The sequence below is a fragment of the Colias croceus genome, chromosome 17, assembly GCF_905220415.1.
Source record: "Colias croceus chromosome 17, ilColCroc2.1".
NCBI lineage: Eukaryota > Metazoa > Arthropoda > Insecta > Lepidoptera > Pieridae > Colias > Colias croceus.
Genome location: NC_059553.1, coordinates 6,961,943 through 6,979,010, shown reverse-complemented (window position 1 = coordinate 6,979,010; position 17,068 = coordinate 6,961,943). Strand labels below are relative to the sequence as shown.

Sequence of the window (17,068 nt, the reverse complement as noted above, 5' to 3'; positions counted from 1 at the left end):
ACAATTTTTTTTTTATATTTCTTATAGGCGAGTCTTATGTCTTTAATTATATGGCCAGACCTTTGCTAGGTTAAAACTGCTAGTAGTAAGAATGAACCGATTAAAATCTAACAAACTGACAAGTTCTGTAGATAAAATTTCTCTTGGGCAGTATAAAATTCTCTTAGTGTCTTTAATTATGTGACCACCACTGTATGTACGATGACACACTATGAAGGCAATTTGTCAGCTTATTTTGAACACATAGTATTCAAAAGAAAAATTGATATATTAATCGGAGTGAGTAGGGTCAAAATATTTTGTGTTCGCAAACTCCGTCATAGTGAAAAATTAACATAAGAAAGTACTTATATTATTGTATAGTTAAATATATCATATTCAAGCTTACGATGCATATTTTGAGACGATTTTTTGGGATTACTCAATTGTATACTGTATGCTTTGTTTTGGCAACATTTAAAATAGGTAGATAGAAGATAAAATTTTTGACTTATCAATGTCTATGATCTTTAAATTATCGAAGTTCAAACTTGACTGTTTAAAAGTAATCTTTATGGAATTGGTATAAAGTCTCTTTTACTGTAACGGTCTCTTTGGTGCAACAGTAATTATGTTTATGCTGTTCGGGAAAATTCTGAAAGGTAAGAAAAATTACTGATATACCCAAACCCAGTTTTGAGGAATTGACTTGCTCCCTATTTTTCTAAACATATCTAATGAAATATCATTTTAGTTCTTATATTATATTTCCTTATTCTTTGGAGTGTTTTTAGTTAATTATAGTCCGGTTTGATAATTTGGCTTACAATTTCTAGATTCGCGTAAAGTGTATATTAGGGTAATTTATATATTATACTGTGATTTCTGTATCTTTCCAATTAGTTTTTGTAAATGTAATGTACATAATCGCAAAACAATTTGGTCTCGATAAAAATTTGCCAAATATTTTCATAATATTCCATTAGAATATACATTATACAACCTATACAGTGCTTAAGTATTAAAAATAAAAATATTTTTTGATTTTTTAATGATGTTCCTAAAATAAGTACTTATTATTAACCTCGTAGTGCCATTTTATCGAATAAAAAAATAACATCGAATAAAGACTGAGAAAGTCGATTGTTAATAAATTGTTGGTTTAATTTATTGTTGGACTTAAATTGGAAATTTTGTTATTTTTAACTTACATTCCTTAAATGTGTAGATAATTGTTTAATATTACATGTACCTTTTTGTGCCAACATTGCATATCTTGTTAATTTTCATCTAAATATGATAACACCAATTAAACTTTTTGTCCCAAAGAAATTAACGTCACAATGTTAATAAATTTATTTGAATACGTTTTGGTTTTTTACAATCGCTTATAACACGGTCTAAGAAATAAAGGTAAATCTACAAGCACTGAAAAACTAACGATCTGATATATATTCCTTGATTTAGATTTTAGGGGATCAATCACTAGAAGATAAACAGGTAAATAGCTCACACAAAGTGTCATTCTTATAAAGATCACATTGACATTATTTTACAATTCTCATACTCAATATATTGGCGACCATTAACACAATGCTCAATATTTTATCCATTTAAAATAACTTTTTATTATAAAAAGATACGGATTAATTTAAATTAAAACAAAATCTTATAATGTTTTATAAGAGACTAAAAGAGATATTAATAATCTGTTCTTACAGCACATATTAGAGAAAAATTACAAACGAAGAGGTTGGACAATTGTGCATTGCATATATCTCAAGTATATTGTAATCTCAGAATATCTCAATCTCGTTAAATGTTATTATGACAAATGTCCAAAAATTTGGGGAAAGAAAAGAAAGCAAACACTTTATCTGATTTTGTCTTACAGCTATTATCTATAATTATCTTAAATTCCGTTTAGATCCATTCAAGTAAATATTTTAATAGATATACAATTTTCAACTATACCCGCAAAATCTTTTTTAAATGAATATTTTTTTTAAATAAAGGCTCTTTATAGGTGATTGATCCTCGTTAAAATATTTACCTATTATATATTTGATATAAAAGATGGAATTGTAATAGAGTATCGTGTAAATAATAATGTAAGAAAAGTTTAGTGGGAACTGAATGTACACATGTATAATATTGACACGTACGTGTTTGTGCATTTGTTTATTGTTTGTGCAAATATATTCACGTCATGTGTTATAAAATTGTTTTATTTGTCCTTCTCTTTTAATTACTATTCGAAATTTTATTGGTTTAGACTTTAGATATCTAACGATTGAGTTGTGTTGAGTTATCTAACTATTTCTTAGTTTTCAGTTGTTAGATTTAAGATTAATTATTTGATGGTGTGTTTATGACCTTTATATGTATAATATATTTTTGATTCCAATATAATAATAGAAATGAATAGGTTATGAATAATATTGAATATTTATAAATATTATTTACTTTGCAGTAAATTTACTTCTAAGAGCTAGCGCGCAAGAGCAACTTTTATCTCCGCAACTATTTTGTCTCTCCCATCAACTCTATGGGCTAGTAAGAATGTAAGCGCACGTAGCGACGCAACTTCCTATAGAGTTGATGGGAGAGACAAAATAGTTGCGGAGACAAAAGTTGCTCTAAAAGTTCATACTCATCGGAGCTATACCACCACTTATATACAGTCACAGTATACAGTATACACTATACACGCTATACATACTTTACATACTGGTGTCACTGGTCATATTTACAAAACAAACGTATCTATGACATTACCATGACTACAGCTTTTCAGTCTATATTTTGTCAATAACGAAGTGCGCTTTTATAATATTACTTGATTTTTTTATTTTATTATAATGTTCTAGTGTAATATAATTTAAAACATGGATGAAAGTGAATTGAGAAAGTTGCTGACAACTAAAAATGGATGTCGAATTCCGAAGATGTTACCTATACCAGATGTTCATAAGATGGATAAATTACCATTTGAACCATTACCACCTTTTAATCGGATTAAGGTAAATTATTATTAAGAGTAATGTTAAATGCATTTCGTACGATTGTCTTATTATATGAGGTACGAGTATCATTCGCGATCTCGAGTGAATTCGTTTAACTGTATTAAGCCAATCAAATTGTAATAAGTACCATCTTAAACGAAATAACTATACTTAAATCTACTTAAATTATATTTAAATCTCATAGAAAAAGTAGATAATTTTATGTAACTAAAATTACCTAATTTCTAAAAGAAGTAAGATTTTCGTTCATTTTACCTGTACAGATTATTATTAATTAAAATTGTTGACTGGCCGGTTGGCTTGGTTGGTAGTGGCCCTGCCTTCAAAGTCAGAGGTCGTGGGTTCGATCCCCACCCGGGGAAAATATTTGTGTGACGAACATAGATGTTTGCTCTGTGTCTGGGTGTTAATTATCTATATAAGTATTTATTTAAAATTATATATGTATGTTTATCAGTCATCTGGTTTCCATAACACAAGCGAAAGCTTGGTCTGGGATCAGATCGTGCCGTGTGTGAAAATTGTCCCGAAATATTTAAAATAAGACTCACAATTACAAAGTCCTCTTTTAGCGAACGGGTTCATATTCTACGTTCATAATATCTTATGATGTTAAATTTCAGGATAAACAGGCAAAATTTCGTAAAATATTGAAGGAGAAAGCTACAGAGAGGAAAGTAAAAATAGCCCGTCCGATATGTTTACCGCGCGAATTGGACAACTTAGAAATATCCCAAGATAGACATATTGCGGTACTCAGAGAATGTGCTGATAAAATCAAACCACCTCCTATGCTGAAATCATGGGAGAGAAAGATAATAGGATTGATACCAGCTAAACTTCGTAATGCCTTCCCTGCGCTAACAGAAGAACTCATTGAGGAGAGTAAGGAAGCATGGAATAAGAATTTGCATGACTTAGCTGTAAGGACTGTCATCCGTGACGTTCCCGGAGTCTCTAGGAGAAGATATGTGGAGCCGCCGTTCAAATTCCACGGCGTTACGCCAAATTTCGATAGAATGGTGAAGTTTCGGAAAAAACTTAAAGATGGTTCATTGCTTTTGCATCCGTTCATAAGGCTTGTTCTGGAATCTTCTGAGAAAACATTCCCACCTTATATCATAAGTTTGGCAAAATATCGTGCACGAGGCCCGATGGATATAGAAGAATTCCAAACAAAAATTTTAGAAGAAATCAAACGTGCTGACTATCTAGTGTCCAGTACGTGGTATTCGATTCTTGTAACTTGGCTTAAAAACCCACGATGTTTGAAGGGAATGCGTCCTAAACGTATTCCAGATTTTGTGAAATGTGCAACAAAGATGATTTCTATGCAAATTCAAGAACTCATGCGTCGATCTATCGATGCGATTATAGACTCTTTGAAAGATCCAGATTCCGTCCCAATATTAAACGTAGATTTAAATTTTGATGGCGAATTCTTTTATGAACCGTCTCTTGAAAATTTATATGAGGTTTATCATAATATTGCTAATGCTATTTCTCGTATATCTCAACGACTTATGCCTATTGAACAATATCTCAAAATACCATACAATAACGATGCTCTGCCCGTTCAATACAACGAGTGGCTACATAAAGATGGACATGACAGATTACAGAAAGTATTATTTGAAGTGTTCTCACCTCTTGTCGATTACTTAGATAGATTGAGAAAAGAATACAGTATGCTGTACGGGGCTCCTGCTAAATCAGCACTTTTACATTTTATTGAACAAGCTAAAGAATTCGAAGAATCACGTGATAAAATAAAATATTTTCAAGGCATTGATTCCGAAATAACAGCGATTCTTGAAAATGAATATTTCAATTGTGCTATTGTAGGTCAGCTTAAAATGGTCGACGGTTTAAAGAGTAAAGCCATGGAATTCATAAACGACATAATTGCCGGTATAGTTAAAACCCACATGGATGAAAACAACAGTATATGTCATGAATTTGAAATAATTGCTGCTAAAGCACTTAAAGAACCCGAAAATGCCGCGGAATTAATTGAACAAGGCGTATATATTTTACACGCTAAAACTGTGTTAGTTGAAGCATTGAAAGAAAGAATTCTTAGGCAAATTGAAATCATATCAAATTTATTAGAAATGACGTCTCTGTCCCCGGATCATGTGGCATCTAATACAAAGACTGTGAATTGGTTGACGGACATTAAACCTATATTTGAGAAAAATGCCGCTGCTTATGAAACATTTAAAGGTGAAATGGAAGACAATTTGCAATCAAAAATAGCATTCTTAAATAAAGAAGTTTTAGAGATGATTCCTTACTTACAACTTTTGGATAACATGGATGACATTAATTATACCTTACAATATTTAGAACACTTGCGTAAACTTGTGCATCGATTGGCCGATTGTGATAAATTAGTTGCTTGGATAAATAATGAAGAAAAAACTTTTAAATTTCCCGTTTCGCAATATCCTGATTTAGATGAACTAAAAGACTTTATACTGCCTTTTCATAGCCTTGTTCATCTTGTACATAGATGGAAACGAAGCTATTATACTTGGATGGATGGTCCTTTTGAATATTTAGACCACGAAAAAATTGAACAAGACCATGATTTTTTCTATAAAGAATTTCTTAAATTGTCCAAAGCATACAGGACTAAAATTAAACAACAAATTTCTGAAGGCGTTGAAAAACGTTTCCAGGGACTTGTCGATGACCCTGATATAAATAATTTACCCGCACCTATGAAATTATGCGCTCAATGTGTCATTGAAATTAAAGACTGGCGGCCAAATGTACAAATGGCACATATCATGTGCAACCCAGCATTAGTACAGAGACATTGGGACGAGATGTCTGCAATTGCTGGATTTGATTTGACCCCAACTGCTGGAACAACATTGCGAAAAATAATTAATTTTAATTTGTGGGATGATATAGATCAATATGAAATAGTAAGCGTAGCCGCTACGAAAGAGTTGGCATTAATAACCAATTTGAATAAAATGATATCAGAATGGACTGATATTTGTTTTAAAACCAGTCCTTACAAAGACACTGGTATATTTATACTATCTGGTCTTGATGATATTCAGAGTGTTTTAGACGATCATATTGTGAAAACAGTCGGCATGCGAGGTTCAGCTTTCGTCAAACCTTTCGAAGCACAAGTGCGGGCTTGGTATGAAAAAATAATGCGTGTTAATTCAACAATCGATGAATGGGGTAAAGTTCAAAGTCAGTGGCTGTATTTACTGCCAATATTTTCATCAAAGGATATCGTAGCACAAATGCAAGAAGAGGGAGTTATGTTTGTGGAAGTTAATAATATCTACCGACGTTACATGGGTTCTGTAGACAAAGATCCGCATGTTCTGGATGTTGCTGGTGGAGCTGGAGTTTTAGAATCATTTAAAATAGCCTCAGGTCTCCTTGAGAAAATAAATGACGGCGTTAATAATTATCTCGAAAAGAAACGATTATACTTTCCACGTTTCTTCTTCTTATCTAATGATGAAATGTTGGAAATTTTATCAGAAACTAAGAATCCACTCAAGGTTCAGCCACATCTCAAAAAATGTTTTGAAGGTATTAATAGATTAGTTTTCGATCCTGAATTTAATATATCAGCTATGATTTCCATGGAAGGCGAACAAATTGAATTTCTCGAAACCATAAGTGTTGCAGCAGCAAGAGGATCCGTTGAAAAGTGGTTACTTCAAGTGGAAGATCAGATGCTTAAAGCTGTGAAATCGGAAACTGAGTTATCTTATTATGATTATCCTAATATGGGCCGTGTAGAATGGATTTTGTCATGGGAAGGAATGGTTGTGTTAGCGATTTCTCAGATTTACTGGGCGGTTGATGTTCATGAATGTCTGAATACACACAAGCTAAGTCAATTACAGGAATTTCATGTCGGCTTAACAAAGCAACTAAATGAAACCGTAGCAGTTATAAGAAGAACTGATCTTACAAAATTAAACAGCATAACCGTAAAAGCACTAATTGTAATAGATGTACATGCTAAGGATGTCATATTTGAGTTAATTGGAAAAAATGTTACTGAAGTTACTGATTTTCAATGGCTTGCTCAATTACGTTACTATTGGGAAGAGGAAAGGGTGTTTGTAAAAATTATCAATGCTGTAGTAAATTATGCATATGAATACTTAGGTAATTCGGACCGTCTTGTCATAACACCATTAACAGATCGATGCTACAGAACATTAATAGGTGCGTATTATCTACATTTAAATGGTGCTCCTGAAGGACCGGCTGGGACAGGAAAAACTGAAACTACCAAAGATCTCGCAAAGGCTCTTGCAGTACAGTGTGTAGTATTTAATTGCTCAGATGGTCTAGATTACAAAGCCATGGGAAAATTTTTCAAGGGCTTGGCTTCGTGTGGTGCGTGGGTTTGTTTTGATGAGTTCAACAGGATTGAAGTTGAAGTTTTGTCTGTAATAGCACAGCAAATTTTATGTATTGTACAAGCAGTAAGGCAACACTTAGAAACATTTGAATTTGAAGGAACAACTTTAAATTTGAACCCAGCTTGTTATGTTTGTATTACCATGAATCCCGGTTATGCTGGGCGATCAGAATTACCGGATAACCTAAAAGTATTGTTTCGAACCGTAGCTATGATGGTACCTGATTATGCTATGATTGGTGAAATATCATTATATTCGTTTGGTTTTATAGATGCTCGGAATTTATCCGTAAAAATTGTGACAACTTACAGACTATGTTCGGAACAACTATCTTCACAAAACCATTATGATTATGGAATGCGTGCTGTAAAGACTGTTTTATCGGCTGCGGGTAATTTAAAAAGAAGCTTCCCGAACGAAAGTGAAAGTATATTGTTGTTGAGATCAATTACAGATGTAAATTTGCCCAAATTTTTGTCTTTTGACGTACCTCTATTTGAAGGCATCATATCAGATTTATTTCCAGGTATTACTCTACCTAAACCTGATTATGAAAACTTTTTACAGGCTTGCCATGATGTTTGTGAAATAAACAATTTACAACCAATGGAATGTTTCTTGATAAAAGTTATTCAAACTTATGAAATGATGATAGTAAGACATGGATTTATGCTTGTAGGTGATCCATTTTCGGCTAAATCAATGACACTTAAGGTATTATCAGAAGCATTAACATTGATGGAAGAACGAAATCAGCCTGATGGTTGTGCTTGCACTTATAAAGTTTTGAATCCAAAAGCCGTCACAATGGGTCAGCTATACGGAGCTTTTGATCCAATTTCTTATGAATGGACTGATGGAATTGTAGCAACGATGTTTAGAAACTTTGCTTCAGAGGATACTCCAGTTAGAAAATGGATTGTTTTCGATGGACCAGTAGATGCAGTATGGATTGAAAATATGAACACGGTTTTGGATGATAACAAGAAGCTTTGTCTCACGTCCGGTGAGGTTATGGCTATGTCCAATGTTATGTCCATGATTTTTGAAGTAATGGATTTAGCTCAAGCCTCCCCTGCAACTGTTTCTAGGTGTGGTATGATATATATGGAATCTGCATCACTCGGATTTATGCCTTTTTACAAATCTTGGTTAAATACTTTGAATCCTATATGGCTAGAAGAAAATGAAGAGTTTATTTTTGCAATGTGTGAGTGGCTATTTGATCCGTTGGTGTATTATGTCCGGAGACAGTGTTCGCAACTTGTGACAGCCGGTGAAGTGAATTTGGTTATAAGCACTCTTCGCCTTATAGAAATGCTAATGGACAGTGCAATAGAAGGAGAAGAAGACACAAAATACACAAGAACATGGATTTCAGCTTCGTTTATGACTGCGTTTGTATGGGGTGTTGGAGGTATATTGAACACCGAGTCACGTGAACGGTTTGATGACTTAGTGAAAGAATATTTTAAAGGAGAGAATGGTATTCCTCCTGAAATAGACAGGCTCGATGTGTCCATCCCAACGGAGGGAATGATAATTGATCATTATTATATGTATAAAAGTAAGGGTTGCTGGAAACCTTGGCCAGATGCCGTTAAAGCAGCTCAAGTTAAAGAGCAAATAAACTTACTACAGACCGTTATTCCGACTTTAGAAACCGAAAAATATATATTTCTTTTAAAATTACATACGAAGTTTTTGAAACCTTTGTTATTAATTGGACCCACTGGTACTGGTAAAAGCTTTTATGTTCAAAATTTTTTGATGAACATGATTGATATGGAAAAATATACTCCTGGATTTATTACTTTTACTACTACTACCTCAGCGAATCAAACTCAAGATTTAGTTATATCGAAATTAGTTAAAAGAAGAAAAAATAATTATGGACCTACGAAGGGCAAACAAGCTATAATATTTATAGACGATATGAATATGCCAGCTAAAGAAGTTTATGGTGCGCAGCCAGCTATAGAATTATTGAGATTATATTTTGACATAAAACATTGGTACGATTTAAAAACTACAGATAATTTATACATTTATGATACAATATTTTACGGGGCTATTGGTCCTGTCGGTGGAAGCAGACAACTTATTTACCCCAGAATGTTAAGACATTATAATATATACTCGATTAACGAATTTTCGAAGGAAAGTATGTCTAAAATATTTACTTCTCTCTTGCAACTCGGTTGGAGAAGAAATGGGTTTGGACAGGATACACAACCTGTAATTGTAAACATTATTGCTGCTACTATGGATATATATGACCAAGCTACTGAAGGATTAAGACCTACTCCCGCAAAATCGCATTATATCTTTAATTTGCGAGATTTTTCAAGAGTAATTCAAGGTTGCGCTCTGTTAAGAAAAGAATCCGCTGACAATAAAAAGACATTCACAAGAGTTTGGGTTCATGAAATCATGAGAGTATTTTATGACAGACTTGTCGACGAACCTGACCGTTTATGGTTTTACAATATTTTGAGAAAATCTACTAGAGATTTTATGAAAGATACGTTTGAATCTGCTTTGGATACTTATCAAGATGATAATGGTGAAGTGACGCAGGAAAATATTAAGAAAATGATGTTTGGTTGTTACTTGGACACTGATAGTGTTGAAGGTGAACGACGTTACGAGGAAATGCCATCAAAAGAAGTAGTTCTAAATGTTGCTATATCAATGCTTGCAGAGTATAATAGCATGCACAAAGCTAAAATGAATATTGTATTGTTTGACTACGCTTTGGAACATTTATCAAAAATTTGTAGACTTCTTTCGATGCCGACGGGCAATGCCTTGCTTGTTGGTGTTGGTGGCTCTGGTAGGCAATCATTAACAAGATTAGCAAGTACTATTTTGGGGCAACAAACGTTTCAACCGGAAATCACAAAATCTTATAGTGTTAAAGATTGGCATGACGACATTAAATTAGTTTTACGTGAATCCGGTGGTCTAAACAAGGATACCACGTTTTTGTTTACTGAAAGTCAAATTAAGGAAGAAGTGTTTATACAGAATTTAGATAGTTTACTAAATTCTGGTGAAGTACCAAATTTATATGGATTAGACGAAAAACAAGAAATTTTAGAATTAGTACGACTTGCAGCTCAAGGAGGGAATAGAAATTTGGATATAAGCCCATTGCAAATTCTTTCATTCTTCGTAGGCCGATGTAAAGCGAAGCTTCATGTTGTTTTATGCTTCAGCCCAATTGGGAGTTCGTTCCGAACAAGGCTTAGGTTGTATCCTTCATTAGTTAACTGTTGTACAATAGATTGGTATGACAGCTGGCCAGAAGAAGCTTTGGAAATGGTAGCCAATCATTATATGGGTAAAGTCAATGTTCCAGATCCAGTCAAGCAAGCTGCTGTTATTGCATGTAAACAATTCCATGTCGATGCACGAAAAGTTTCAATCGAATTTTTCAATCAGTTCGCCAGAAAAACATACATAACATCTGCATCTTATTTAGATTTGATAAAATCATTTACAACATTGACTAACCGAAAGCAAAGGGAATTACGTGCAGCTAAGCTAAGATATACTAACGGTTTAGATAAATTAATGCAAGCCGCTGATGCTGTAGCTATAATGCAACGTGATCTAAATGCACTTAAACCTCAGCTCATCATTATGGCGGCAAAGTCAACCAAAATGATGGAAGAGATTGCAGTTGAAACAGCTATAGCTGATAAAGCTGCAGCACAGGTTCGAGAAGATCAAAAGGTCGCGAATGTTCAAGCAGCTGCCGCACAGGAACTCAAAAAAGATTGTGAAGCTGATTTAGCATTAGCATTACCTATTTTAGAAGATGCTATAGCTGCTCTTAATACCTTGAAACCAGCTGATATTACTATAGTAAAATCGATGAAAAACCCACCGGCAACGGTTAAGCTAGTAATGGCAGCAGTTTGTGTGATGAAGCAAATTCCGCCCGATAAAATACCTGACCCAGATAATCCCGGGAAAAAAATCTTTGATTATTGGGGCCCTAGTAAAAGAATATTAGGTGATATGAGTTTCTTAGATTCACTTAGAAATTTTGATAAGGATAACATACCTGTTGCTGTCATGCAAAAAATAAGAAAGGAATATCTGTCAAATAAAGATTTCAAACCACACATTATTGCAAAAGCATCTACTGCCGCTGAAGGGCTTTGTAAGTGGATAATCGCTATGGACATGTATGATGCCGTTGCTAAAGTGGTTGCACCAAAAAAAGCAAAGTTGGAAGCAGCAGAAAGAGAATTTGCGGAAACTATGGCAATTCTAGAAGAAAAAAAAGCCACAGTAGCTCGATTGGAAGCAAAATTAGCTGAACTAAACGAGGCATTAGAGGAAGCTAATATAAAGAAAAAAGCTTTGGAAGATGAGGTACAATTATGTATTGACAAACTTTATCGAGCTGAAAAACTAATAGGTGGTTTGGGTGGGGAAAGAGTTCGTTGGACTGCTGCCGCTGAAAATCTTCAAATGCTTTATGATAATTTAGCTGGGGATATTTTAGTCTCGTGCGGCATAATTGCCTACTTATCTCCTTATACGTTACCTATTCGTACAGCAGTTACAGAAAAATGGCGCGATCTCGTTATTCATTTAAAAATGCCTCATTCAGAAACTTTCGTATTTAAAGACATTTTAGGAACAGATATAAAAATTCAAAATTGGTACATTGCCGGCCTACCCAGAGATTCATTCTCTACTGATAATGCTATAATACAAGATAATTCAATGAGGTGGTCTTTACTCATAGATCCCCAAGGCCAGGCTAACAAATGGATTAAGACAATGGAAAAATCAAATGACTTACAAATTATGAAATTTACAGATGGAAACTACATGAAAGTTATTGAGACGTGTCTAGAATATGGAAAACCCGCGCTTATAGACTGTATTCTGGAAGACGTAGAGGCACCGTTAGATCCTGTTTTACTTAAAAATACTTATACTCAAGCTGGAAAGGAGTTTATTGCATTGGGTGATAACGTGATAGAATATCATCCAAATTTTAGACTATACATGACCACAAAACTTAGGAATCCTCATTATTTACCAGAAATATTTAACAAGGTCACTCTTATTAATTTTGCCTTGACCAAGGACGGTTTAGAAGATCAACTTCTCGGTATTGTTGTTGCTAAAGAGAGACCAGACTTACAAGAAAAACGCGAAAAATTAATAGTGCAAGGAGCAGCTAATCGTGCTGCTCTAAAACAGGTTGAGGATGACATTTTAAGAACTCTACAAGAATCTAAAGGCGATATTTTAGAGGACGAATCTGCTATTGAAGTTTTAGATTCATCTAAATTACTGGCTATTGATATTATGAAAAAGCAAGAAGCTAGTTTAGAAACAGAAGAGATCATTGAAAAGTTTCGATTAGGATACAGGCCGATAGCGTCACATTCAGCCGTACTTTATTATTGCGTAACAGAATTACCAAATGTAGATCCTATGTACCAATATTCTCTCACGTGGTTTATAAACTTGTATATAATATCTATTGAAAATGCTAATAAATCTAAAGATTTAGAGAAGAGATTGAAGTTTTTGAGGGAAACATTTACTTACAATCTTTATAGTAATGTATGCCGGTCTCTTTTCGATAAAGATAAATTAATGTTTTCATTTATCATGTGTTCTAAAATGATGTTATCTACTGGTGAAATGGATCATGAAGAATATTTATTCCTTATAACGGGTGGTATTGCTGTTGAGAATCCACACAAAAAGCCATTTGATTGGTTACCAGATAAAAGTTGGGATGAAATTTGTAGAATAGACGACTTACGTGCTTATAAAGGATTTAAAAGTCATTTTCTCAATTCAACATCAAAGTGGAAAGAAGTTTATGATGCCCTCGAACCGCACAATAAGCCATTGCCCGGTAACTGGGATGAAAATCTGACAAACTTTCAAAAACTATTGGTCATAAGGGTCTTAAGACCTGATAAGTTAAAAATTGCTATGACAGATTTTGTAGAAAAACAATTGGGAACTAAGTATATTACCCCACCGCCATTTGATATAGCTAAATCTTTTGGTGACTCTAATTGCCTAGCACCTTTAATATTTATTTTATCACCTGGGTCTGACCCAATGGGTGCTCTCATGAAATATTGTGAAAGAATGGGTTACTCCCACAGATTTAATTCTATATCATTGGGACAAGGACAAGGACCTATTGCAAGAGCAATGATTGAAAGGGCACAACTAGAAGGCGGGTGGGTGTGTTTACAAAATTGCCATTTAGCAGTTTCTTGGTTACCTGTGTTGGAAAAAATTGTTGAAGGTTTCGATTTGACTAATACTGATCTAAGCTTTAGATTATGGTTGACTAGCTATCCTTCAGATAGATTTCCTCAGTCTGTTCTACAAGTCGGAGTAAAGATGACCAATGAACCACCTACAGGTTTGCAACATAATTTAAATCGATCTTATCTATCTGAACCATTAAAAGAACCTGAATTTTACGAAGGCTGTCCTGGTAAAGATAAAGCGTTTAGTAAATTATTATACGGAATAAGCTTTTTTCATGCAGTGGTTCAGGAAAGAAAAAAGTTTGGCCCTTTGGGATGGAACATTCAATATGGCTTTAATGATTCTGATTTTCATATATCTGTCATGCAACTGCAAATGTTTTTGAACCAATATGAAGAGATCCAATATGTTGCAATAAAATATCTAACCGGAGAATGTAATTATGGTGGTAGAGTAACAGACGATTGGGATAGGCGACTCATAGTTACAATTTTAGATAATTATGTAAATACCGGGGTAGTTAATGATCCAAACTACTCATTTTGTGACGTGGGGTCCCAATATGGTCTACCTCGTAGATGTGAATATCAAGACTATCTTAAACACATAGAATCTGTCCCCGTTAACCCGCCTCCGGAAGTATTTGGCTTACATATGAATGCTGGAATAACGCGTGATTATACTATTTCTATGGAACTCGCAGCTGCTTTAGTCTTAGTGGAAGGTACCGGTAGTGGCGGTGAAGGTGGTAATACTGAAGTTATTTTAATGCAAATGGCTACTGAAATCGTGTCCAAACTACCCGAACCATTCGACATCGAAACGTCTCAAAAGAAGTATCCAGTTGACTATAATGAGTCAATGAACACGGTACTTATACAAGAAATGGAAAGATTTAATAAACTATTGAGAGAAGTTAAAGTGTCTTTACTTGATTTACAAAAAGCTGTTAAAGGATTTATTGTAATGTCACCTGCGCTTGATTTACAAGCAAATGCTATGCTTCTAGGAAGAATACCAAATAACTGGGCAAAAGTTTCTTATCCTAGCTTAAAACCTTTACCAAGTTACATTGCGGATTTTATTGAACGTCTTGCAATGTTAGAAGATTGGTATCAAAATGGAAAACCACCAACGTTTTGGTTATCTGGTTTCTTTTTCACTCAAGCGTTTCTGACAGGTTCTGTTCAGAATTACGCGCGAGCTAAGAAAATTCCAATTGATTTGCTTATATTTGATTTTGAAGTAAGGAAAGTTGATTATGAAACTACGCCACCGGAATCTGGAGTTTACGTACAGGGTCTGTTCATGGACGGTGGACGTTGGGATCGTGATAAGCATGTTATCGGAGAACAATTACCTAAGATATTGAACGATCATATGCCCGCTGTGTGGCTCTTCCCCAAGTTAAAAACAGAATTTGTTGAAGGTACAAGATACAGATGTCCCCTTTATAAAACGTTAGAAAGAAAAGGTGTTCTTGCAACCACTGGTCATTCGTCTAACTTCGTTTTGGCATTCTATTTACCATCAGACATGCCTTCAGCCCATTGGATAAAACGAAGTGTTGCCTTGCTACTTCAATTAGATAATTAAACTAATATAGAATGATTTTTGAATAACTAATCAATTTATTTTCTTCGTCTTTTTACATTTTTAGCTACGTATTTATTATGTTTAATTGTACCAAGTCTCTGTGCGTCTTGACAAAAGTATTAGAATTTATTATTTTCTCTAGTAGTTAGTTATTATTTATTAGATTTTATACTCATGCATGTTAATGGTTGTAGGTATGTATTTAAATAAAACCGTAAACTAATGGATGTTGTTTATTTTCATAACTTTTCTCTAATAGAATTGAAGACATTGTTAATTTTGAATTTAATTTGTATTTTCCTTTTTCTTCGTGAATTCGCGCCTTATATCTTCGGTTTCGACAAGTTTTTTTCTTAATTTTAACATTATCGCTTTGTTTCTCTTCTGAAAATTTTAAACATTCATTATTAATAACTCGAAGGCATAGCTAGGTTGCAGATTCCTTACTAGGTTTTATAACAGAAAATGATGTGTTTTTTTAATAATTACCGTCAAAACACTACACTCTCGCTCAATAGCTTCACATTCCTGTTCAATAGCCTCTGCTTCCTTCGCTTGCTGTTCATTCCTTTCTAGAATTTTCGTTAATTTTACTCTCTCTATCTCTTCTTCCTCAGCTTCTTTTTGTTTTAGTTGTACGTTTTGCTGGTCTACTAAATCGCGTTCTATAAAGTTAAGTATATTGTTAATGTCAGTACTTACCTATTATAATATTCCGATCCGATGTTTAGTCTAAGTATATAGGTTAATATAGTCAAGTTTGGATTTGGATTATCTACAATTATTTTATTCAAGGTGCACTGGAAGTTTTAATTAATCTATACTAATACTTACTTATATTATAAAGCTGAAGAGTTTGTTTGTTTGAACGCGCTTATCTCAGGAACGGTCCGATTTGAAAAATTCTTTCGGTGTTAGATAGCCCCTGACAATAATAAAAATAAAACTCACCTTTTTTATACAGTTCATCGTACTCATTTTTATACACATTCAAATTTGATTCAAGTACATTTATTTTGGATTCTTCAGATGCTCTACAAACATCTATCATTATTATTTGCGATTTCATTTGTGATATCTGAGAGGTGAGTTCCTATTAAGAAGAGAATTGTATGATTATACGAATAGATAAGGTGGTAAGGTTTGTATAACAAAGAATTTCATCTCCGATGGAGTTCAGGATTAGCGCCGGCGCGGCGGAGCTATTTACAAAGTTTATTTTTTGCAAATTCACGTATTACATTAATTTGTTGCATGAAAGATTCATTTTCTTCTTTTATAAGGGAGATTTCTTCAGTAAAACTGCTTTCTTGACTTCGGTGTGAATGTAAAATTCGTTCCTTCTTTAACTTTTGTTTTGCGGCTGAAATAATTTAAATATATTTATCATCTTTTTATCATAATCATTTAATTGATACACTGTTTTTGCCATTATTTTAGTAAACCTGAATTTAGTTTAAATTTCAAATCCGTTAATTTATCCGGAATAGCCATTATTATGCAAATAATTTATAAAATGTTTTCTTGAATGCCCAATTTATTTAGTGCAGAGTACTTGTTTACAAATCCCGCCTTTTTATGAAATGACGCAGAGGATAACAATAGAAGTTTGCTACAGCTAATGCAAAATTTTTGTAGATTGAGGACAATGGTAGTTTTCCAATTACAGAGCATAATAGAGAATAATGCGACTCAGTGGCGCACAATGCCGTATTTAAAGGGGAAAAATTAAAATTCTGTCACTGAGTTGGCATCGATTGCACGCATCACGCG

General features: G+C 33.8%; 2 protein-coding genes across 2 annotated transcripts; one reads left to right on the top strand and one right to left on the bottom strand.

Annotated features, from left to right (window-relative positions):
- Positions 1-2,867: 2,867 nt before the first annotated feature.
- LOC123699313 (dynein axonemal heavy chain 12) lies at positions 2,868-15,484 on the top strand. The gene is made up of 2 exons (XM_045646239.1): positions 2,868-3,002; positions 3,629-15,484. The coding sequence occupies exons 1-2, from the start codon at positions 2,868-2,870 to the stop codon at positions 15,293-15,295; spliced, it is 11,802 nt and encodes a 3,933-aa protein (XP_045502195.1). The 3' UTR covers positions 15,296-15,484.
- A 96-nt stretch (positions 15,485-15,580) lies between these two features.
- On the bottom strand, positions 15,581-16,390 carry LOC123699312. The gene is made up of 3 exons (XM_045646238.1): positions 16,247-16,390; positions 15,785-15,960; positions 15,581-15,679 (listed from the first exon to the last, which is right to left on the bottom strand). The coding sequence occupies exons 1-3, from the start codon at positions 16,362-16,364 to the stop codon at positions 15,581-15,583; spliced, it is 393 nt and encodes a 130-aa protein (XP_045502194.1). The 5' UTR covers positions 16,365-16,390.
- Between the last annotated feature and the right edge of the window lie 678 nt (positions 16,391-17,068).